Below are 24,840 nucleotides of genomic sequence, written 5' to 3' on the forward strand. Positions count from 1 at the left end.
TAACTATGGGGAGGAAGTGGGAGGGGAGCTGTTGCATTGTAAATTTTGGTCAATGACATGAGACAAAGTATATGTGAACTGCTGTATGAAAAGTGAATATACTCTGTAAATCTTCACCCAAATCAAAATAAAATTAAAATAAAATAAAATATGTGTTGGAATCCTGAAAAAAAAAAATTGAAATACTAGAAAGCATCTACTCAGATCGCACTGTTATAAAATTAGAAACCAACCACAGAAAGACCAAGGGGGAAAAAAATCAATATATGGAAACTGAGTAACACTCAGAATAAAAACTGTTGAGTAGTAAAAGAAAAAAACAAAACAAAACAAAACAAAACTCATTGTCATCAAGTCAATTTTGACTCATAGCAACCCCTTTGGGTTTCTGAGGTGGTAAATCTTCATGGAAGTAGATTGCCCAGTCTTCCTTCCATGAAATGGCTGGTGTGTTTGAACCACCATCCTTCTGGTTAGCGATCAGATGCCTTAGGCACTATGCCACCAGAGCTTCTTATTGGGTAGTAGAAGAAATTAAAAAAATGAAATAAAAAAAAGTCCTTAAATCAAACAAGAATGAAAACATAACACACAAATCATTGGGACTCAGCAAAAGCAATGCTCAAAGGGCAATTTATAGCAATAAACATATACATCAAAAAAGAAGAAAAAAACAAAATAAGTGCCCAGGGAAATAAACAAAACTCATAAAGCCTACATTCACCAGAAGAAAGGAAATAATAAATATTAGAGCAGATATAAATGAAACAAAAACAGAGAAACAGTAGAAGAATCAGCAACACTAGAAGTTGGTTCTTTGAAAGATTAATAAAATTGACAAACCACTGGCCACTTTAACAAAGAAAGAGAAGATGCATGTAACATGAATAAAAAATGACATAGATGATGTCACAATACAAACAACTGAAATGAAAAGATAACAGCAGAATACTATGCAGAATTGTACTCCAGCAAATTTGAAAACTGCAAGAAGTGGACAGATTTCTAGAAACACACTACCTACACACACGAACACAATCTGAGGTAGAAAGTTTGAATAGACCATCACAAAAGAAAAAATGAACAACTCATAAAAAAAAAAAAAACAACCCAAAACTCCTAACAAAATAATCCTGGCCCAGATGGCTTCACTGGGAAATTCTACTACACACTCAGAGAAGAGCTGATACCAGTTCTACTCAAACTATTCCACAACATAGAAAAGGATGGAATATTTCTGAGCTATTCTATGAAGCAAGCATAATCTTGATACCAAAACAAGGAAAAACATCACTAAAAAAAGTAATTATAGAGCACTATCGCTCATGAAGGGAGCTCTGGTAGCATAGTGGCTAAGACACTTGACTGCTAACCAGAAGGCTGGCGGTTCAAACCCACCAGCCACTCCTCAGAAGGAAGGTTGGGCAATCCTACTTCCATAGTGATACTGCCTCGGATACCCAAGGAGGGGTCGCTATGAGTCAGGGTTGACTTGACAGCACATAACAACAACAACAAATCGCTCATGAACATAGATGCAAAAATGCTCAACAAAATCCTAGCCAACAGTACCCAACAACATGTCAAAAAAAAAAAAAAAAAATCATGATCAAGTGACATTTATACCAGGTATGTTAGAATTAGAAAAACAATTAATATAATATATGACATAAATAAAACAAAGGAAAAAAACTGACATCAATGCAGAAAAGGCATTTGATAAAATCCAGCACCTATACTTGATAAAAATGCTTGACAAAATAGGAATGGAAGGGAAATTCCTCATTAATTCCTAATTAAGGATGTTTAAATTAAATTTCTAATTAAGGGCGTTTACACAAAACCAGTGGCCAACATTTTCAATGCAGAGAAACTGAAAACATTCCCCTTTGTGAATGAGAACCAGACAAGGATGCTCTTTATCAACACTCCTATTCAATATTGTATTGGAAGTCCTAGCCAGAGCAACAAGACAGAGTAAGAAAGAGAAATAAAAGGAATCCAGATTGGCAAAGAAAGAGTAAAACTATCTCTCTTTGCAGATAATATATATAGAAAATCCTAGAGGCTCAACAAGAAATTTACTGGAACTAAAAGAAGGATTCAGCAGAATGGCAAGGTATAAAATGAACATTCAAAAATCAGTTAGATTCTCTTACACTTACAAAGAGAACTCTGTAAAGGAAATCAGGAAAACAATACCATTTACAATAGCCACCCAAAAGATAAACTACTTAGAAATGAATCTAACCAGAGATACAAAAGACATATACAAAGAAAAGTACAGGAAACCAAAAGAGACTTTCGTAAATGGAAGAATATATCATGCTTATGTATAGGAAAATTTAACCTTGTGAAAATGTCAATACTGTCCAAAGCATCCTACAAATATAATGTAGTCCTAATCTAGATTCTATCATCATTCTTGAAAGAGATGGAAAAATCAGTCACCAACTTTATTTGGAAAGGATACATACCCTGATAAGCAAACCACTGCTAAAGAAGATCAAACTAGGAGGCCTCACACTCCCCAATCTCAAAACCTTTTATACAGCCACGGTAGTTAAAACAGTCTAGTATTGTTACAGTGACAGACCCGTAGATGAATGGAATGGAATTGAGAACCCAGAAGTAAATCCATCTACCTTTAGACAGCTGATCTTTGACAAAGGGTTAAAACGCGTTAAATGGGGGAAGAGATTGTCTCTTTAACAAATGGTGCTTGTGAAACTGGATATCCATTTGCAGAAAAATTAAACAAGATCCATATATCAGACCATGTACTACAAGAACTTAAGATGGATCAAAGAACTAAATATAAAACTTAAAACTATAAAGAACATCAATGAAAAAGTAGGTCAAACTTTGGGGCCCCAATACATGGCATAAATACACCATCAAACATAAAACAACAGTAGAGACAAACTAGACGACTGGGACCTCTTAAAAATTAAACATTTATGCACATCAAATGGCTTTTCTAAAAGAGTAAAAAGAGAACCTACAAACTGGTATATAAGTTTTGGGCAATGACATACCAGACAAGGAACTAATCTCAAAAACTTACAGAAAATTTCCATATCTTGAAAATAAAAAAGACAACAGTCCAATTGAAAAATGGGCAGAACACATGAATAGACACTTTACCAAAGAAGACATTCAGGTGGGCAAGAAACACATGAAGAAATGCTCACAATCATTAGTCATTAGTGAGATGCAAATCAAAACAACATGAGTTACCATCTCCAGCATTGATAACAAAGTTCAGAAAAACAGAAAGCAACAAATGCTGGTGAGGGTGTGGAGAGATTGGAACCCTCATACACTGCGAGTGGAACTGTAAAATGGTGCAACTACTGTGGAAAATAGTATGGCACTTCTAATAAAAGCCATGATATGAACAAATGTTTGCACAGCCATGTTCATAGCAGCATTATTCACAATATCAAAAAGGTAGAAACAAACTAAGTGCCTATCAATGGAGGAATAGATACACTGTGGTACACACACACAGTGAAGTACCTAATAAGATGAATGAACCTGGAAGACATTGTACTGAGTGAAATTAGTCAATCGCAAAAGGACAAATACAGTATGAGACCACTACTGTAAAAAGTCAAGAAAAGGTTTATACGTAGAATCATTTTTTGAAGATTCCAGGCATGGGAGGGGAAAGGAGGGTAAATCACACATATTAACTTCAGTGAAAGAAAGGCAATATAAAAGAAGTGGGAGGTTAGCACAATGTAATCAAGGCAAAGGAGGACACTGGGAGACACACAAAACTTAAAGGCAACAAAGATAGCACTATTACGTATACAATCTGGCAATAGCAGTCATCTGTGAGTGGATGCATAGACAGACATAAGCAGAATAGGAGTGGAAAGATGAATGGGTGCTCTTGAGTTTGTTCCTACTCACAGCAACCCTATGTAGAACAAAATGAAACACTGCCCAGTCCTGTACCATCCTCACTATTGTTGCCATGCTTGAGCTCATTGTTGCAGCCATTGTGTCAATCCATCTCATTGAGAATCTTCCCCTTTTTCGCTGACCCTGTATGGGACTATACCCACATATATATATATAGGTTTGACAGGGGTATTTCTACATACATATTTATGTGTGCTGCAGATGCATTCATGAATATAGTAGAGCATTCAGGGGACAAAGTTATAAAAACTTAAACATAACAAAACATCTTGACGTAATGAGTCACTGTGCCTAGGGGTCAGGACCTTAGTCTTGCAGGACATCTGGGTCAGTTGGCAAAGCAAAATATACAAAGACAGTGTTCTGCATCTTACTTTGGTAAGTAGCAACTGAGGTCTTAAAATCTTACATCTATCTAAAGGGCAAATACTGGTCTCTCTCTGGCCACAGAAAGGAAGAGTGAAGAATATCAAAGATGCGAGGAAACAGTCCAAAGGACTAATGAATCACAGGAATCCTAGCCTCCATGACCCTGAGACCAGAAGAATCAGATGGTGCCCACCTACTACTTCTGACTGTTCTCTAAAGGATCATAATAGGAGATCCTGGGTACAATGGGAGAAAAATATAGAACAAAATTCAGAATAATAAAAAAGACCTGGCTTACTGGTCTGATAGAGACTGGTAGAATCTCTGAGATTATGGCCCGGATACCCTTCAAGCCTGGAACTGAACTCATCCCTGTGATCAACATTCAGCCAAACAATACAGACCTATAAGACGATCAGAAACACTAGGGAGATACATACTCCTTAGAATAATCAATCACATGAGATCAAAAGGGCAGCATTTGCCCAGGGATAAAACTCAGAAAGCAGGAATGGGTAGGAAAGAAGGATGAGTGGAAACCATAAATACAGGGAGGAAGTGGGAAGAATGCTATTTACATTGTGGGAATTGCAGTCAATGTCAGGAATCAAAATGTGCATGAATTGTTGAATAGAAAACCAATTTTCTCTGTAAACATTCACCCAAATCATACTACAAGGTATATATATAAAATGCAATACCAGTATCAGCTATTATAAGTAGAAGACAGCTTTAAAAAGTGAAACATTGAAAGCAAAGCCATGTTCCTACAGCTCTGGGACATCCAGATAGACTCTGACCTTGGAATGAAAACTGCTTTCTGTTGAAAACAGATTATCAATTGTTGGTTGTCAGAGATGTTCTGGACTCCCAATGAGATCTCCTTCTTGAGATATCTGAAGATCTGAAGACAATGCAAGTGGGGATCTTTTTACTCTCCCCAGAAAATCAACTCCCAGATGGTCCTACTGTTGGTGGGGAGGTAGGCATGTAGGGGAGAGTCAGGAGGCCTCACAGGAGACTGGCCTCAGACACCCTGGGGGAGAAGAAGGGTGCTCACAGCAGGGAGCATCATTCACAGAGAGTGGAGGGCCACTTTTCAACCCACAGCAGCTGGCTCCTCACTCTACCTCATGCTTCTATATAATTGAGATGCCAGTGTGGTGGTTTGCAAAGTGGCTAAGTCCTTTATTAGCCAGGAAAAAGCAGAAAGTGCCTTGGCAAAGAACAGTGTGGGTAATTGTGAAGAGAGACAGAAGGAAAATAGGCCATGGCTGTGGTGCCTGGCAGGGAATAGAAATGGACAGGTTGGGATGTGAAAGAGGTCTAGATGCTTTCCTCACCATGTGTGGTCTTACCATCTTGAGCCGGTGAGGCATCTTGAGGGGCATGGGTGAGCTAGGGTGGGTGACCATGTGGGCAGGTTGGCAGAATTTACTTGCTGACCAGAGAGGGTAACCAGGGCAAGGACTCTCTTGCCCAGCCCTGCTAGGGTTGTGGGACAAGTAAGGCTGTATGCACATGTAGACCAGGACCAAGGGGTTGGGGGTGGGCCACATGCACACCTGCAGTTCTCTAACACACCTGGCAGGTGTTAAGAGTTGGTGACAAACTATGGAGTAGGACTGTGTGCTCCAGCCCTGTGTTTGGGTTCAGCTCCCCCACCCCCAATCTCGCTGCTCCCTCTTATGGTCAGGGTCTCAGGTTCTGGAGCTAGAGGAGCTGACTCTCAGAAGCTGGGGAATGAGGCTACTGAGGCCAGGCTCTTACTCCCAGTTGAGAGTAGAGTGTATCTGACCTCAAGTGGCTGGTGGATCCTGTTAGCAGGGCCTCTTGGTCTTTGGCCATCCCCCTTGGGTCTTGGCCATGGGCAGCTTCTGCTCATGCCTCTGCTGTTGGGAATGGCAGGCAGGCTTGAGCCTGGCTGTACAGTGAAGGAAGAGGGAGATGATCACAGAATTTCAGCAGGTTTCCCTAGGGCCGGTGCTCTGTCAGTCAAAGGTTTCTTTCTTCTTTTACTTTATTGTGGTAAAATAGATATGAAAAAAAAAAAAAGTAAGCATTTTGACCATTTAAAAATGTGCAATTGAGTGCTAATAAAATTTCATTCACTGTGTTATGCTGCATCACCACTATCCATTTCCAAAAGTTTTATATTACCCTAAACCAAAATTCAGTACCCCTTAAGCTAAATCCCTACTTTCCTTTTCCTACTCACCCTTGGTCACCACTAATAAACTTTGAGCTTGATGCATTTGCCTATTCTAGATATTTCATGTAAGTGAGATCATACAGTATTTGTCCTGACTTACTTCACTCAGCCTGTTTTCATGGTTCATCCATGTTGTCGTATGTATGAAGACTTCATTTCTTATTATGACTGAGTAGTATTCCATTGTGTGGATGGACCACATTTAGTTTATCCGTTTATCTGTCAGGATTTTCTTTTTAAGAAGATTTATTTAAAAAAAAAAAAAAAGAATAAAATAAAATGGAACCATAGAGAAATGTTCCAAGTATCCTACAAAGAGCTGTTTTTTTCTCCCCTTAGAACCTTTTAGGAGCTCTGGTAGCATAGTGCCTAAGGCACTTGACTGCTAACAAGAAGGCTGGCAGTGCAAACCCACCGGCCACTCCTCGGAAGGAAGGTTGGACAATCTACTTCCATAGCGATACTGCCTCGGAAACCCAAGGAGGGGTCACTGTGAGTCGAGTCTGACTCGACAGCAAATAACAACAAGAACCTCTTAGAAATAAGTTGTTGACCTGATATCTCATCCCCTCATGTCTGCTTTAGTGTCTGGTTTCTAGAGACAAGCACATTTTCCTACATCTCCTAACATCAGGAAGTTAGCAGTGACCCTCACTCCCCTCTGTCTTTACACCCCAGCTGGATATCACTGGCTTTCCCAACAATACTGATTTGGTAGCTCAGAATTAGGTCCTATATTTAGTTGTTATGTCTCTTTATTCTCTGATTTTCATTATTTGACACTCTAAAGAGCACAGATAGTCGCTGTCTCTTAGGTTGTTTCTGACTGTTCCTTCCTACATTCAGGTGTGAGTCTCTGGCAGGAATTCCCCAGGAGTAGGGCTGGTCCTCACTACATCCTGCCTGATGGCACTTAGTGTCCATCTGTCCCACTGCTGAGGGTGTTTGCTACCTTCTCCATTGTGAAGTTCTCTCTGCTTTGTAATGAATAAGTATTTTGTAAATATCCTGTTTTTCATCAAACTTTCCAATTATTTATTTGTTAGTTTATACTTGTGTAGAGACTTGGTGTTCAGTTAAAGAATAAAAATGAAACAGTAGATGGGGAAGACCTCTCCAGGAAGGTCTTTGGATCAGAGAACCTTGAGCAGGAGACACCTATGCAAAGAGTAGGGCGAGGCACCCATGCATGGGATGCATGGTGTAAGGGCAGACTCTGTGTTTCCTGTGATGCTAACCAACTTAATGGCCCCTTTGCAGATTGAATCTGGATTCTTCCATGAGAGCGATATGAAGATTGTGGCAAAATCAATCCGGGACCGGGTGGCGCTGATCAAGTGGCGGCGAGAAAGGATCTGGCCTGCCCTGCAGCCCTTGGAGGCACAGGCCACTGAGAGCCCAGACAAAGCCAGGGGTCCCAACGTGCCACTGCAGGTCCAGGTGACGTATCATGCACAAGGTGGGCATCTGGCGCCCACGGAGCCAGAGGAGCCTGAGGCTGACCAGCACCTCTTCCCACTCAAGCTCCCAGCAAGTGCTACATCCCTTGCATGTGAGTCTTCCCTGCAGCAGGCAAACCAAGCTCAGGGCTTGCAATGTGAAATTCATTGGGGCCCAGTGACAAGCAACTGCTTGGCTAAGAAAAGTTGAGTGTTCTAGCTGTGCTTTGTTAAGGTGCTCTGTGTGGAGGATCATCAGTAGTATGGCTTTGAAATATGATGAGTTGAGGCTTTGAAGTGCTGCATGAAGTCTGAGCCATGGGCATCTCTAGTAAGCTCTGGAGGGACTTCCTGTGCCCTGCAGTGCTAACTCTCTTGCCAACATCTCAGGGTCAGGATCTCTTGTGGGTTCCTGAGGATGGTAGGGCTAGTGGGAAGGACACTAGGCTGGGATACAAGGCCAAGTTTCTTGATACAATGGTTCTGGCCAAGCATGAGGCCCAGTGTCCATTCCCTGTAGAGTTGGGCACTGTCATCTTATGTCATAGTGTAACTAGTGAAGTGTAAGGCTCACAGAAGTCCATCTTCTCAGGATAGAAGGCCTGAGACCCACCATGGTGTATCTGGCCAGTGTGCTGCCAGATACAGACCTTCTGTTTCCTGACCAGGGAAGTTTGATCCTGCCCACCACTTACTCCTTTTGGACTTGGACCTCACAGTTTTGGGGCTGGAGCTGTGAGGGCATAGAGTTAGCATGCATTAGTGCTTGAGGGTGGGGGTGTCTGAACTATTGTTACTATAGCTGTCAGTGAGAGGAGTGGGTCAGCTCTTGGCAGTTGCATTTACCTCTGGGGTATCCTTCCCTGATGTTACCATAGTGGCCAAACCTCTGAGATCATGTGGTATAAAATTAAAAAACTCTGAAGGGTATATGATAAAAATCACTTTATTTTTCTCCCTGGAAGGAACTGATGTCTGATGTTACCAGTTTCTTAACTGAACTTCCAGAGATAACCTACCACATATAGCCTATCACACACAGACTCACACACACCACATCCCTTTTTGCCTTCATTATACAAATGAGAGCTCATGATGCACACTATTCTGCACCAGATCATAACATGGAGACTGTCCTCATTCTTTTACCTGGCAGTGTATTATTATAGTAGGAGAACGATGGTTTAATAGGGGTGAACTTAGGAAATGCCAAACTGCATACCCATGGTCAAACAGAGTGGCTTGTCTTTATTACGGGATTGGCAAACAAATACATATTTGTATGTTTTAAGATACAACAAATGCATCATTGCTTCTGACTCTCCACTGTTCTTTTTCCACTGACTGCTTTTTTACCCCACCTGAGTGTTTTCTCCTGTGGTCCAGTCAAACACCTAATGAGTGAGACAGCATAATTTTGTCATTGGATTGTTAAAATAACTTAAGATTAATTTTTAACTATATGAATAATAAATATATTCACTTTATAAAGTTAAAATACCCTTTGCCCCTTTTCTGTAAGTGGATCCTGGTCCTCTCAATAAAACCAGCATTTCTACCCCTCAGCATTTCTCATGTCTTCTAGGTAAAGTGAGTTCTAATCACCTGGGGAAAATTATTTTAATGCAAAGCCAACAAGATTTTCCTCTTTTTTTTAAAATTGTAAATAGCTAAAATATTGATAACTAAAACGTGATCCCTTGTGGAAGTAGCTTGGTATTCTTAGGTGGCCAATTGTAATGTTTATGAAGCTATTGGAATCTGGAAAGAGTGAATCAAAAATGCAATTATAAATAGATGCTTTCCCATCTTCTCTGGATGTTTGGGTGAGCTGTTCACCCTCAGTACATCATGGGGGACAAGCCCATTGGCTTTGGGAAGGGACTCTATGTGTTCATCTCTATATCCACCAGACTGGGCTGATGAGGGCACCAGCCATGGGTAGGGGAGCCACCTTGGGCTATGGAAGCTTGGTGCTGCCCTCTCCCATGGTCCCCACACAGCAGAGCTCCATCCATCCATCCCTTTAGACTATGAAATCTTGGTGTCTAGCACCAGTCCCCAAGGTCCTTGCATGCAGAATGGCATGTTTCACTCTCACAGACTCTCCATGGGCAGAGACCTCACCTGCTTATATGCTATCCAAGTCAGGCAAGGTCCTGTGGCTGTGAGGGGCTTGGATTTTGACCCAGGTCTTCCAACTTCACACTCTTTGCTACATATAGTGATGATGGTGAGAGTTCTGAGACCCCCCCCCATACACACACAGCAATAAAATATAAGTGAAAAGTTTTTATTCAGCCCCTTAGTTCCCCTGGGCCTCTTCTGAGTTCAAATAAGTACTTCCCTTCAAAGTTGGTCCAGCCTTTCTGAAAATACAGATCAGTCACAATGAAAATGTCCTATCATGGATGAAAGTGGTGTGGAGAGGAGTTAGATACCCTAGGGGCTGAGTTAGGTCAGAAGGCCTTCGGAGTGGGAGGTCACCTCTGCAGAGTGCAGTTGCAGTCCTCCTACCTTCTCTGTATTAGCTGAGTGTTTTGGTTTTTTTTTTTTTTTAAATGCATATATTATTTATGTAATCTAGAAAAACAAGTCCATCTTCATTTATGGGAAAAATGCACAGGTGAGCTGACTGTTAGTGTCTAGTAGCATTTCTGTTTTTTTACACTTGTGTGGAACTTGTGTGGAGCTGTTATAAGAAGCTCTGGGTGGCACCTGGTTACAGCATTCAGATGCTGACCAAAAGATCAGTGGTTCAAATCCACCAGCCACTCTGCAGAAGAAAGATGAGGCAGTCTGCTTCCATAAAGATTAACAGCCTTGGAAACCCTATGAGGTAGTTCTTTTCTGTCCTATATGGTGGGTATGAGTTGGAATTGTCTTTTTGGCAGTGGGTTGGAAGCTGTGTTGAAAAGCTGTAGTTGGGGGGGATGTTTGGGAGGGATCCCCACTGAGCCATTCACTTTTGTCCTCCCCAGCGGACAGTACCTTTGACAGTGGTCAGGGCTCCACTGTGTACTCAGACTCGCAGAGCAGCCAGCAGAGCATGGTGTACAGCTCCCTACCAGATGCCCTGCCCTGTGTCTACAGTCCCCCAATGAGTGAGGGACCCGGCCTGCCAACCAACCTGCCCACCCTGGGCACCTACCAGCAGCCCACTGCGGTGAGTCCACCTACCCTGTCTTATACACTGTGCCTGGGGGCAGTGCCAGCTTGTGTCCCAGGTCAACAGCTCCACAGGAAGAGAAGCAGAGCCAAAAGACATCGAGAAGGCCCATCTTTGCTAGTCACTAGATAACAGCAAACTGAAGTGGCCTACAAGTACCTAAGTTGCCCAGAGCCTTGCTGAGTAAGAAAAAATACACAGTGTTAAAATGCATATTTCAGTTATATGTAGGCTTGTGACATTGTGTTCCCACTTGGGAGCAAGTAAGTCATGATGGCTGGTGAGTGACACAGTGTGAACTATGACAACATGCCTCCCCTCTGACCCAAAGTGGCTATGAGGGAAAAGGGACCTTAAACTACTCAAAAAATGGCAAGAAAGTGTTACTTATGATAGTGAGGCATCACGTTAGTCTAATGTTCAGTTGAGGGGCTGTTAAATAGATCTTGGCTCCTCTCCATTGGATATTGTGCAGCTGCTGAGATTATAGTCATGGAAACAGCAGAGACACAGGGGATGTTTCCTGTGAGAATGTTTGAGACGTGGGAACAAAAACACCTCATGCTTTGATTACACTTGTGGAATAATTTGCAGGGTATGGGTGAAGAGTAAGTGTAGTAGGTGAAAGTGGAAATTGCTGGATGAAGGGGGTGGCATTTCAAATTTTACTCCTCAAAGTAGAGTTGACTTTGCATTTTTATTTATTTATTTTATTTTTTGCAGTGTTTTTTACCCTCTCCTCCCACCCCTGGTAACCAACAAAGAAAGTTTTCTTCCATATATAAACCTTTCCTTGACTTTTTACAATAATGAACTAATACTATATTTGTTCTTCTGTGATTGACTTATTTCACTTAGCGTATTGTCTTCCAAGTTGATCCACATTCTGCAGTGTTTTGCAGATTCTACATATTTCTTTTTAGTGTTATATAGTATTCCATTAGGTGTATGTACCCTAGTTTGGTTATCCATTCTTCTGTTGATGGACACGTAGGTTGTTCCCATCTTCTTGCTATTGTAAATAGTGCTGCGATGAACATGCGTGTGCACATAACTGTTCTTGTCCTGGCTCTCGCTTCTTTACGATATATACCTAGTGATGGGATTGCTGGGTCCAATGGTATTTTTAATTCCAGCTTCTTAAGGATTCACCATACTGTTTTCCGCAGTGGTTGTATCATTTGACAGTCCCACCAGCAGTATATGAGAGTCCCAGTCTCTCCACATCCTAACCAGCATTTGTTATTTTCTGTCTTGTTGAACTTTGCTATTAGTGCTGGGGTAAGATCGTATCTCATTGTTGTTTTGATTTGCATCTCTCTAATGGCTAACTAGAAGGCTGGCGGTTCAAACCCACCAGCCACTCCTCGGAAGGAAAATGGAGCAATCTATTTCCATAGTGATACTACCTCGGAAACTCAAGGAGGGGTCGCTATGAGTCGGGTCCGTCTGGACAGCACATAACAACAACAACAACAAATGGCTAATGATTGTGAACATTTCTTCATATGTCTGTTGGCTGCCTGAATATCCTCCCTGGTGAGGTGTCTGTTCCTGTCTTCTGCCCATTTTTGAATTGGATTCTTTGTCTTTTTGTTGTTGAGGTGTTGGAGTTTTCTATAAATTTTAGAGATAACTCTGTGGTCAGATAATGTCATTGCCAAGCATTTTTTCTCAATCTTAAGTTCTCTTTTGACTCTTTTGGAGAAGTCTTTGAAAGGTCCCATTCATCTAGTTTATCTTCTGCTGTTTGTGCATTTTGGGTTATGCTTGATAGTCTATCTATGCCATAAATTAGGGCCCCTAATTTGCCCCTAGTTTTTCCTTAAGGACCTTTATAGTTTTAGGTTTCATATTAACTCTTTGCTCCATCTGGAATTAGTTTTTGTGTATGGTGGGAGGTACGAATCTTGTTCCATTTTTCTGCAAATGGATATCCAGTTTTGCCAACACCATTTGTTAAAGAGACCATCTCTTCCCCATTTAATGGATTTTGGCCCTTTGTCAAAAATCAGCTGACCATAGGTCAATATATATATTTCTGGGTTCTCAATTCTGTTCCACTGGTCTATGTGTCTGTCATTGTTCCAATACCAGGCTGCTTTGACCACTGTGGTTGTATAGTAGGTTTTGAGATCCAGGAGCATGATACTTCCTGCTTTGTTGTTGTTCTTCAGTAGTGCTTTGCATATTTGACATCTCTTTCCTTTCCATATACAATTAGTGATTTTTTTGTATTCTTAAGGAATGTTGATGGGATCTGGATTGGGATTGCATTGAATGTATAGATTGCTTTGGGTAGAATTGACATTTTCACATGTTTAATCTTCCTATTCATGCGGGTGGTATGTTCTTCCATTTGTGTAGATCTCTTATGGTTTCTTGAAGTAGTGTTTTATAGTTTTCTTTGTACAGGTTTTTTGTGCCCCTAGTGAGATTTATTCCCAAGTATTTTATTTTTTTTTGTAGCTATTTTAAATGGTATTGATTTCCTTATTTCTTTTTCAGCAATCTCTTTGGTGGTGTAGAGGTATCCAGCTGATTTTTGTGTGTTGATCTGTATCCTGCCACTGTGCTAAGTCTCTCAATTAGTTCTAATAATTTTTTTGCTGAGTCTCTTGGATTTTCTATGTATGGATCATATCATCAAATAGGGATGGTTTTACTTCTTCCTTACCAATTTGGATGCCTTTGATTTCCCTTTCTTGCTTTATTGCCCTGGCTAGGGCTTCCAGTACAACATTGAATAGAAGTGGTTTAAAGGGCATGTTTGTCTGGTTCCTGTTCCCAAGGGGAATGGTTTCAGTCTCTCCATTGAGAATAATATTGGTTATTGGTTTTGTATATATGCCCTTTATTATGTTGAGGAATGTCCCTTCTATTCCTATTTTGCTTAGAGTTTTGATCAGGAATGGTGTTGGAATTTATCAAATGCCTTTTCTGCATCGATTGATATGACCATGTGGTTCTTTTCCTTTGTTTTATTTATGTGGTAGATGATGTTGATTGTGTTTCTAATGTTGAACCATCCCTGCATACCTGATGCGAACCCCACTTGAACAAGATGTATTATTTTTTTGGTATATTGTTGGAGTCTTTTGGCTGAAATTTGGTTGATGAGTTTTGCATCTATATTCATGAGGGATATTGGTCTATAGTTTTCCTTTTGAGTGATGTCTTTGCCTGGTTTTGGTATCAAGGTTAAACTTGCTTTATAAAATGAATTTGGGAGGATTTCATCCTTTTCTATATTCTGGTGTCGTGTGAATAGGATTGGTGTCAGTTCTTCTCTGAATGTTCAGTAGAATTCTCCAGTGAAACCATCTGAGCCAGGGCTTTTTATTTGTTGGTATTTTTTTTTTTAATGACCTGTTCTATTTCTTCTTTTATTATGGGTCTGTTCAAATTTTCCACCTTAGTCTGTGTTAGTTTAGGTAAGTATGTTTCTAGAAATCTGTCCATTTCTTCTAGATTTTCAAATTTGTTGGAGTGCATTTCTTTATAGTATCCTGATATTAGCCTTTAAATTCTGTTGTGACATCACCCAATTCATTTCTTATTTGTGTTATTTATATTTTCTCCCTCTTTTCCTTTGTTAAACATGCCAGTGGTTTGTCAATTTTATTAATCTTATCAAAAAACCAACTTCTAGTCTTTTTGACTTTTTCTAGTATTTTTCTATTTTCTGCTTCATTTATTTCTACTTGAATCTTTTTCCTTTTCTTCTGGTGACTGTAGGATTTTTTTTTTTTTTTTTTTGCTGCTCTTTTACTAATTTTTGGAGGTGTTGTGTTAAGGTGTTGATTTTGGCTCTTTCTTTGTTTTTGATGTGTGCATTTATTGCTGTAAACTGGCTTGCGATCACTGCTTTTGCTGTGTCCCAAAGGTTTTGGTATGTTGTGTTTTCATTCTCATTCGATTCAAGGAATTTTTTAATTTCAATTTTAATTTCTTCTATTACCCAGCCATTTTCAAGGAGGGTGTCATTCAGTTTCCATGTGTTTGCTCTTTTTCTGTTGATCTTCCTATTGTTGATTTCTAATTTTATAGCATTGTGATCTGAGAAGATGCTTTCCAGTATTTCAATGCAAAATTCACTTCAGGAATTTGCGTGTCATTGTTGCGCAAGAGCCATGCTAATTTTCTCTATATCGTTCCAATTTTAGTACATGTACTGCTGGAGTGAGCATTGGCATTATTTTTTTACTTTGTTTTTTTTTTTTTTTTAATTCTAAAGAAAGCAAGACTCACCTTCTAGTTGACAAAGTGCTCAACCCTAGAACAGTTACTCTTGATCTCCAAGTCGCCGGAGGAAATCCTCAGGGTGACTTTGATACTTCTTCACTAAGGCCCAGAGGAGGTTTTATTGGCCATGGTGTGGATTCTGTCTCCACCAGGTCGCCCATGAGACCTTCCTGTTTCTCTGCTTCTCCTGTGTCCTTCACTTCACTATCTTGATTCTGGGGCACTGCAGCCACTCTGGCCACCCACTGCCCATATCCTACAGTCACCAGAGTAGTCATCAGTATAAGATCAGGCTGTCTCTGTGGGGCTCTGGTTATTCTAGGAGCTTATTGGGGGTCTTCCCTGTCATGACTGTCCCAAGCCTGCCACAGCGCTTTCTTCCTTCATGCCTGCTGGGGCATGGCAGGTCCTGTAGGGAGGTGCTACAGCTCTGCCCCTCCTACCTTTGCTGGCCAAACCCCAGAAGTCAGCAAGCACTGGCAACACTGCTCCTGTTACAGAATGAGCTGAAGCACAATTTTTAAATGGCAGGAGAGCGCCCACTTAGGAGGAAGTAGCAAAATAGCTATTCTTGCCTGTAAGGATCATGCAGGGCAGGGCTGAGTAGGTAAGCTTGCCTGTTTTCACCATTCTGAGCCCAGGGCTTAGTCTCCCGTGGCCAGAGGAACAGGTGCTCCTCCTGGGCTTCCACTGCACCATCTCAACTTGGCCACTTCTCTGGGTAGGTCTCAATGGAACCAGAGGGGTAAAGGAATGTGACCTGATACATCATGTACAGCTGCAGGGCAGGGCACCACCTTCTGCACCTTGCCTGTTTATGGGAAGCACCTGCAGGGATCCCCAGGACAGGAAGGGCTGTGGGCATCTCTTGCCTTCCCCATACAGTGCCTATTCTGTGGACGATGGCTGTCCCAAGCCTGCCACAGCACTTTCTTCCTTCATGCCTGCTGGGGCATGGCAAGTCCCATAGGGAGGTCCCAGACCACTGGAAAGGGAAAAGAGTATGGTGGAGGGGAGGCCCCCCAATGGTTGTCTTGGAAAGGAGAGGAGACCCTCCGTCAGCCACACACTGGGCTCTGGAACTGCTTGGGCTAGCTCTGCTTGTGGTGTCAGGCACTGACATCAAGGGTATATGGTCAGCTGTGTGAGCTGGAGCATGGCACACAACCACCAGGGCTGCAGATAAGTCCAGTGTGGCGCCTTGACTCATGACCATTTGCCTGCTGTTTCCGCCTTGCCCTGGGCTATTGTCACCAGACCACATAATGAAACATGAGCAAGCAATAGCAGTATTGGGAATACTACCACTTACTGTATCCCAAAAACCTCCCAGGAGAGAACTCCCATTCTAGATATGGAAGATCATGATCCGACTTCATACATTATAGCTCCTGTTTAGTTGTATTTCTCTGTCTACCCCTGCTTCTTCTGTTTCCACCATTCTGAGTCAGTCCTGGACATGAAGGCATTTTCCCCATTAGTATATAGTGTGTATATCCAAGTGATAGGGACTCAGGAAACAAAACCATAGCCCTACTGTTATACCTAGAAAGTCAACAATACTTTCTTAGTATCACCAAGTATGCGGTGCCCCCATCCCAGTGTGTTGGTTGCTTTCATGGTTTTTACACTGAGCCTGCAGCCCCACCCTTCTTCCACCTCCTGGTGGTATAGTCACTGAAGGCCCAGTCCAGTATCTCCCAACCCCCAGGTCTATGTACCATGCAGACCATCTCCACACTGCCCTACCAGCATTCCTTGTCTCCAAGCCGTCTGTGTGGTTGGCCAATGCATGCAGTTGTACAGCTGCAGTCCTATGTGGAACAGGCACCCACTGTTGTCCCTTCCCTTGCTTTGGCCTGACACAGCCTCCATAACTGTGTGCTCTCATGGTTGCATAATATCCTGTGGGCTGGTGCACCAAGACATCCCCTTGTTGGAAGGGGATGCTCTGTTCTAAGCTCTGCAGAGTTATGAATATACCCCTGGGGAGATTATCACTGGTAAGGTGATGGGGCACAGAGTAGTGAGGGGTGGGCAGTTCCACCTGGCCCTTTGTCCCCACGGCTGTAGAACCTGGGGGCTAGGGCCAGGGCCTTTGTCTGAGCAGTGCTGAGCAAGGCCCTCTCTGCAGCCTGGCCCACCCCCTCAGCAGCACTTCCCGGAACCATCGATGAGCTTCGCACCTGTGCTGCCACTGCCCAGTGCCCCCATGCCCACAGGCCCAGGCCAGCCACCACCCGTGAGCCAGCAGGTGAGTGTGGGCCCTGTCCCTTCTCAGGACCAGCTGCCTGACAGCCCTCATGGGCTGGGGTGGTTTCACGCCATTGAGGTTAGGGGCACAGTTGTTTAGCCAGCATGCAGCACTATCTTCTCTAGCAGCCACAACCATGTGAGCAGAGGTGGATGGCATTTGTGTATGGCCACTACCTGCAGAAACTTCTCCAAGTGTGCATAACTTGGGGGCAGCTTATGTTGAGAGGGGTGACAGGGACTTCTGAAACAGAAAAAAGGAACAGACAGACAAATATTAGAAGGCACTACTCCCCTAAACTTTCCATCCCATGAATCCCTCTCCTTCTGTTCCTACTTCACCCTCCTGTTATCTACCCCTGTGTCTACCCCCTACCTACCTTTCCTGGTGTCTGGGCCTGTGACTCAGGGCCTGCCCATGGCAGGTGCTCCCTACATGGCTTCACTATTTAGATGGTTGTGGAGGGTGAGCTGAGTCGGCTTGGTGGTGGGCATGTTTGGTGTGTTTTCATGCTTGCTGTTTTACACAGGTGAGGTGCATATCCTCCCTGTCTTGGCAGAATGGCTGGCCTAAAATAAGCACCGTTCTCTCCCACCAGCCTCCACCACTGGCCCAGCTGACACCCTTGCAGCCAGTTCTGGCTCCACAGCCCCTGGGTCAGCTCCAGCCGGTGCCCCTGCACCTGCCTCCGTACCTGCCTCCAGCTGCTCAGGTGGTGGCCCCCACACCGCTGAAGCCCCTTCAGATGCCGCAGGTGCCCTTGCCACCGCTCGCTCAAGTTCCAGCTCCTCAGGTACCCACGTGCCTCTATCTCTAGTTGCTTGTCCCCTTGGTCAAGGGGCTAACCCTATCCAGGCTGGTGTGCCAGGGCCCCCATGGTGGCCTGATTGCTGTTTGTACATGGAAACCTAGGCAGTCTGGCCTAGGGCTGTGGGACAGGGCTCTACTGTGTGCACTATGACATCCCAGGATACTCTGCCTGACCTTCTGACTTACAGCATGTAGTGGACACTTCGTCTACTTCCTGCAAAGACAACTCTGCTTTCTGCCCTCCCACCTACCACCTGTATATCCCATAATGTTGAGGAGAATTTCCCTCAACTGAGCTGTTTCTCTTTTGTCCTCTATCCCCACTTCTTTCCCACCTGGGTGATCATTTTCTTACCTTCCTTCAAGGCCACACTGCCTTTACAGACTGTGATTAGTAGGCTGAGTTCTGGATGCCCTTGGGTCCTCATGGACAAGGAAGCCCCTGTGTTGGAGGTCTCCTGTAGAGATGGGAGAGCAGAGGTTAAGTAGCTGGTTTCCCCCAGTGCCTAGTCAGCAATATGCCCATCATCAGGGCTTTGAAAAATATTATAGGCATCTGTCCCAGGAGCATCCTGGTATGGAGTAGGTTTGGTCCAGTGCCAAGATCAGCAGCAAAAATACTGAGCTCAGTATAGAAATTGTGTCTAAAATGATGTGTTTATGCTGCAGAACTTGATTGATAGGATAAACCCAAGGTCTTGTTGAGTGTATTTCTTTGGAGATCAGTAGTAAACTGAGGGGCATGGCTGACCACAGGGAAGACTGGTCACCAAGTCATTAAGGTCAACTTGCAAAAGCAGCCTCTAATGTCTCTGGGGAAGCAGTGGCTATACTAGTAATATCTGACAGCAACTGATGCAGATGTAATTGGTGTGGGAACATCTCCCTATTTAATGAGAGTTAGTGCTGATGAACATTTCATAGACATTCGGGGGCATGGATGGATTTTACCTCATATACTCCAGTTTCAGTTTTGCTTAGCAGTGGCAGGACAGCAAGTGCTACTTCATTTTGCAGTTGGGATTTCCTATAAGGCATGTGATTCATGTGATTTATGGCACCACTTAGAAGGTTCTTTCCTAAGAGTTATCTTGCTTATCTGGGGCTGTGTCTATCTTCACACCAAGTTGGAGGTGGTTTTAGATGTTGAACTACATGATGGTCTTGCTAGCTAGTGGTTATAGTATTTGATTTTTCAAGCAGACTAATGTTGTTTTGGCATATATTTGCTGCCTGGTAATTGCACTGAGGTGTAGGTTATGTGACATAATCTTTCCACCAAAATGTCATTATTTTAAATAATGAGAACCTACTGGAAAATTTGGAGTGCGAAACCCATGCAATTAAATGTCAGATTTCCCAAGAATATATAGATATCACTGAGAAGATATACACACATATGGGAGGTTTTGGGTGCCCCTTCTTGGGGGAAAAGGAGGGTCTTGCCTGGCTGAAATGTACATGCCTGCCAGCGTGAACCTGCTCCCCTTCCACCCCAACCAGGAGCTATGTGGCGATCAGCCCAGTCAGCAAAGGGGTACTCAAAAGTATGCTTTACATATAGCCCTAAAGAATTTGATTTCAATTTAAGTTTATATTGGTTGGGGGCCATAAGACTAAAATTGTTTCAGCTGTTTGGAACCAGTCTAGTACCTCATACAGTCCTGACCGTCCTGCACAAGAGGGTATCTGAGCCTGTGTCCACTGATATGGCCTCAGTGTCTGACTGCCCTTAAGTGCCTCAAGACCATTTTAGGGACACAGTGATAAAGCCCCCACATGGCCCATCTTATCAAGGTAGAGTGAAAGGCCCTATAGTGGGGCTATAGGGAGACTGCTTAGCAGGTCCCTTCTTCATTCTGCACCCACTAGAAGCCCCTGACTTTCCTTTTTTATTTGAAAGTTTTTATTTGAATAGTTTCATATACTTGCATTTCCATTTAAGTTGCATTTTTATGTTTGGGTTCCTTCCTGCAGCAGCTACACAAAAGCACTGATTTCCTCCTTCCATATTCACCATCTTTTATTGCTATTATAAAGCTAACCCCAGGAAGTTATTACAGGTGCAGCAGGCTTAGTGTGGTGCCCTCTGTGGTAGCCCACGACTGAGCATGATTGATCTGCTCTTGTATCTCTTTCAGATGCCTCAGCTTCCTGTCATTCCTCCCATCACCCCCCTGGCAGGGGCTGACAGCCTCCCTCCAGCTGTCCCTGACTTACCGGCTGCCAGCCTGCCCCCGGTGCCGCCGCCGCCACCGCCTCAGTATTTCTCTCCGGCTGTGATTTTGCCAAGCCTCCCTCTTAACCCTACTGCCCCTTTGCCCACCTCTCCGGCCCTGCCTTTGCAGGGGGTCAAGTTGCCCCATGCCCCCTTGGCAGTGCCCTGCCGGACAATTGTGCCAAATGCACCAGGCACCACCACTGCCATCCCTCTGCTTGCCGTGGCCCCACAGGGCGTGGCCACCTTGTCCATCCATCCTGCTATGGCCCAGCTGCCTGCCCAGCTGCCCCCACAGCCTATGTACCCAGCTGCCTTCTCACATATTGTGCCCAGTGAAGTACCACCTTCTCCCCATCATGCTCAAAACCTGCGAGTGGTCCCCCAGCAGAAGCAGCCAGTACCACCCCAGCCACAGATGCCCCAGCCACAGCTGCCCACGCTTCCTCAGCCCTCTCAGCCAAGCATCAGCCATCTCTCTGAGCAGACTGCTCTGGCTGCTGGGGCAGGGACCCAGGTAATTTATCACCAAATGCTGTCCTTCCAAGGCCAGGAGGCTTCTTTAGAACCTTCTTAGAAGCAGGAGCTTCTTCCCCTCCCTTCTTTGGGCCCTTTGCCCTTCATTTGATCAAGATTGAGAAGGGCTAAGAGGAGACACTGCCATGAAAATGTGTTAGAGAAGGAGGCTGAAGCCAGTTAAAGCTCCTCCCACTTCTCAGCATGTGTCCGGAGGAGCAGGGATGTGGTAGGTGGCAAATAGTTGTTCTTTACAGAGAATTAGTAATCACTGCTGGGTGGTGGAAGTTTCTAGGGCTGCAGTTGGCTTTGGTGGCACCTGCCCTCATCTGGGCTGGAGGGCAGTATCATACCACCCAGGCCCAGCAGCCTCAGTGACTCTTGCATTTGAGCTGCAACTGGGATGCTGGGGTGCTAATTCTGAATTTTCTTTTTAAAACACCGTTTAAGAAATTACCACCCAGGAGGCAGACGAGGGTCTTCCCCTCTTAGAAACTAAGGGGACCTGGCTAATGTGAACCACACAAGGCTGGGGCTACTGGTGAGAAGGGCAGGTGTGGCGGAAGCAGGAGGTACAGTGACCTGGGGTCTTGGTGGAGCAGTCCCCATGGCCCTTGCCTGTTGACTGTGAAAGAGCAGTCTGGGGTATGGCACCTGGGCTTGAATTTGCAGTGAGTATGCTATGTAGTAGGGCCGATTCGATGGCAAACAACAACAGCAACAACATGCTATGTAGTGACTTGCCGCACAGTGTGGTGGGGGATGTGTTTGCAGTGCTCCTGCCTTGAGAGCAGGGGGCCCTGGTCTATCCCAGCTCTAATCCTCACAGCTGTGTGACTGTGGGCACATTCCTCAGTAAAGTGGGGCCAGTGACCTCATTTTTATCTTGTGAAGATTTGTCTAGAGAATGTGGGAAGGTGCTTTTGTGCACATGGTATGTATACTCCTATTCTCCTGAATACCATTTTTTGCTATATTATTTCCAGAAAGGGTTCTTCTTTAGAGGAAGAGGGGACAGTATTTATTGATCAACAGGGTGATGCTGGTTTAAAGAAAGAGCAAAAATCCAGTGCCATGATTGAATGAGTGCTGCCTAGTGTAAGGAACGCCCCGGCTTTTGTTCACATGTCAGTGGATTCTAGGTCAGGTCTATTTTCAGAGGAAAGTGAAGGGCAAAGGGAAGGAAGAATGATGAGCCTCAAGGCCTGGCCATGTACATGTGTGTCCTTGGCTGGGGATGTTGTCCCACTCTTGTTCTGGGGAGGACTTGGTGGCTGACTTTGTTGCGCTCCTGCTCAGGCACCTTTAGGTGGAGTTGTCTATGCAGCCTAGGGCCATGAACCTCCAAGATCACCAGCCAGGCTTGGTGGCCATTGGGAACCTGTACTGATGAGCAGATGGCCACCCCATAAGTCTCCCTCTGCTGAAGGCAGAGACTCCCTTGGATGCAGCAGCTGGGCCCTGTGCAGGAGAGATGCCCTCTGGCCAGATTGCTGCTGCAGTGGCTGGCCTTAGATTACTCTGACTCCACATCATGCCTCTGTGTCCCAGAGTATTACATCCAGGAGCCTTAAATAAAGATGTCCCCTCCAAATCTAGAGGGGGATGAGAAAATGTTATAAGTTTTCTCCCTCTCCATCCTGAATTGGAGCAACTTTGGGGCCTCTGTTTTTCCAAGGGGAAGACTTCACAAATCCAGATCTTTGGGCCTTTGTCTCTATCTGCTCATCTTTTATTCATATGCCCCTGAAGAGCTTTTAAAAAAAGAGGAAAGAAGAAATGGGGAAATGAGGCATGAGCTTCCAGATTAGCCTCACAGGAGATCAGGACCTCTAGAAAGTCTTGGGTGTAGCTAGGATTTCAGGAGGGTCCCTGCATGGGCTTTGTGCTATCCTCAGGGTGCCTGGGTAGGAGAGAGAGCACTAAAGCAGGCCTGTATGGTGGTGACAAGGAGCCCAGTTTTGATGTTAAGTGTAATTTGTACATGTCGTCATTAATTCTTTTGAGTTGGCCTCTAACTAATGGTGATTTAATGTGCAACACAATGAAATATTGCCCGATCTGGACCATCCTCATAGACTTATAATTTTTCATGGGGGCTTAGCTAGAAATTTGTAATTGAAACCAGTTTTAGGTATTCTCACACTAATTTGGAAGTCAGTTCCAAAGGGGAATATAGTAATTCCCATTTTTGTTTCTGCTGAATCTGTATACTAAACATACCACATAAAAATAGTCTTATTTTAGGGGAATTGATTTGAAAGAGGGCAGTCCCTGTCCCTGCCTGATATGTGCTCACTAACACTCCAATGGACCCTCAGCCGAGGAGAGCCTACCTTGACCTGCATCCACATCCCTGTGTCACAGGTCCTCCTGGGCCCCCCAGCCCCATATGCAGTGGACCCTGCAGCCCTGGTCTCTGTATCCATGCCGCCCACAACTGTTCTCTCCCCACCACTGCTGGAGCTGCTGCCCCCAGTTGCTGGCCCTGAGCTCCTACCACAGCTCTCCAGCTCCCTAGCCTCCACAGTGATGGCAACTGCACAGAGCCTGCCTTCTCAGACCACCACACTCCTGCCTCCTGCTACCCCACCACTGCCCACTGGGGCCCTGGTCGCTGCTCCCTGCCCTGCCATCCAGCTGACAGTAGACCCAGCCCAAGAGGTATGTACTCTGCTACCCTTGGGGCATGACCAGTGGGTGGGGTTCTATACCTGGGGTCTTGGCTATAGCTCATAGTTAGGGGCATGTAGGTGGAAGAGAGTATGTGACTTGGCCAGGACAGCCACAGGCTGTTTTTGCCTTCTCCTCTTTCTTGAGATCTTACACTCTTTTTAAGCTCACAGTAAGATAGAGAGTGTTGTTTTATTGTGTGGGTTTAGAAAGCAGACTTCCTCAGATGACACAAAATTCTGTGGAACATCTTTATATAAAGGAAAAAATGTTGTCTTCAGGGATGATGAAAGTGGGATTATGTTTTTGAAAATGAGCTGGCATAATGCAGCCCCAGGTTTTAGAAATTTGCTTGGTTCCAAGCATTAGGGTTTGTACCCTTACCCTGGTGGGCACATCTCCTTGCAGAGGAAGGTGGCCTTAGCCCTGGGGCTGTGGGAAGATGGAGCAGACAGTGACACAGCCTCTTTCCCACACTCTTACAGCAGGAGCAGGCAGTGCAGGACAAGCAGCCAGGCCTCCTACAGAGCTGTGAGAGGTAATGTGACCCTGGGTGGGTCCCTGCCCAGCCATCCCCATTCCAGCCCATGTGGCTATTCCAGGGTGGGTTGCTGCTACAGGTTGCTTAATGCTGCTGGGGTTTTTAACAAATGTCAGTCCCTGTTTAAGCCTTGCCTGGCAAACTCATAGTGAGTTCTTGTTGAATTTGGTTGTTAAATGCCCCCTCTATGCTCTGGGCCACTGTGGGTCCCAGCAGTGGTATGCAGAGTTGAGGCATATTCTAGGTGGAAGGTTGGATGGACCCAGAAAGAAGCCTCTGCCCATCTGGCAGGGAGAAGGCCAGAAGATAAGTCTCTGGGTAGCATCAGAGTTGGCTAGAACCTTGGCCTCCCAGCTTATCTCCACTTCTTGGCATTTGCTGTCACCAGGAATGGTTCCTCTTTTGAGGGATGGAGTAATGTCCTTATTGGGAGAACTGCCACTGTCATGTCCTTCTCAGGC

The 24,840-nt window shown here is 44.3% G+C and overlaps 1 protein-coding gene and 1 non-coding gene across 2 annotated transcripts in view; one reads left to right on the plus strand and one right to left on the minus strand.

Annotated features, from left to right (window-relative positions):
- The window catches only part of WNK2 (WNK lysine deficient protein kinase 2), a 379,724-nt gene that overhangs the window by 200,284 nt on the left and 154,600 nt on the right, over positions 1-24,840 (plus strand). The window contains exons 7-13 of the mRNA XM_007953023.1: positions 7,775-8,066; positions 10,935-11,173; positions 17,502-17,621; positions 18,220-18,414; positions 20,573-21,166; positions 23,533-23,829; positions 24,327-24,376. Of these exons, the coding sequence (XP_007951214.1) occupies positions 7,775-8,066; positions 10,935-11,173; positions 17,502-17,621; positions 18,220-18,414; positions 20,573-21,166; positions 23,533-23,829; positions 24,327-24,376 (1,787 nt within the window). The remainder of the gene's footprint in view (positions 1-7,774; positions 8,067-10,934; positions 11,174-17,501; positions 17,622-18,219; positions 18,415-20,572; positions 21,167-23,532; positions 23,830-24,326; positions 24,377-24,840) is intronic.
- LOC122151266 lies at positions 15,206-15,312 on the minus strand. The gene has a single exon (XR_006164062.1). It is a non-coding gene; the product is annotated as a U6 spliceosomal RNA (small nuclear RNA).

The sequence above is a fragment of the Orycteropus afer genome, unplaced genomic scaffold (genome assembly GCF_000298275.1).
Source record: "Orycteropus afer afer isolate SDZICR_OR568_19922 unplaced genomic scaffold, OryAfe1.0 scaffold00368, whole genome shotgun sequence".
In the NCBI taxonomy this organism is placed as follows: domain Eukaryota; kingdom Metazoa; phylum Chordata; class Mammalia; order Tubulidentata; family Orycteropodidae; genus Orycteropus; species Orycteropus afer.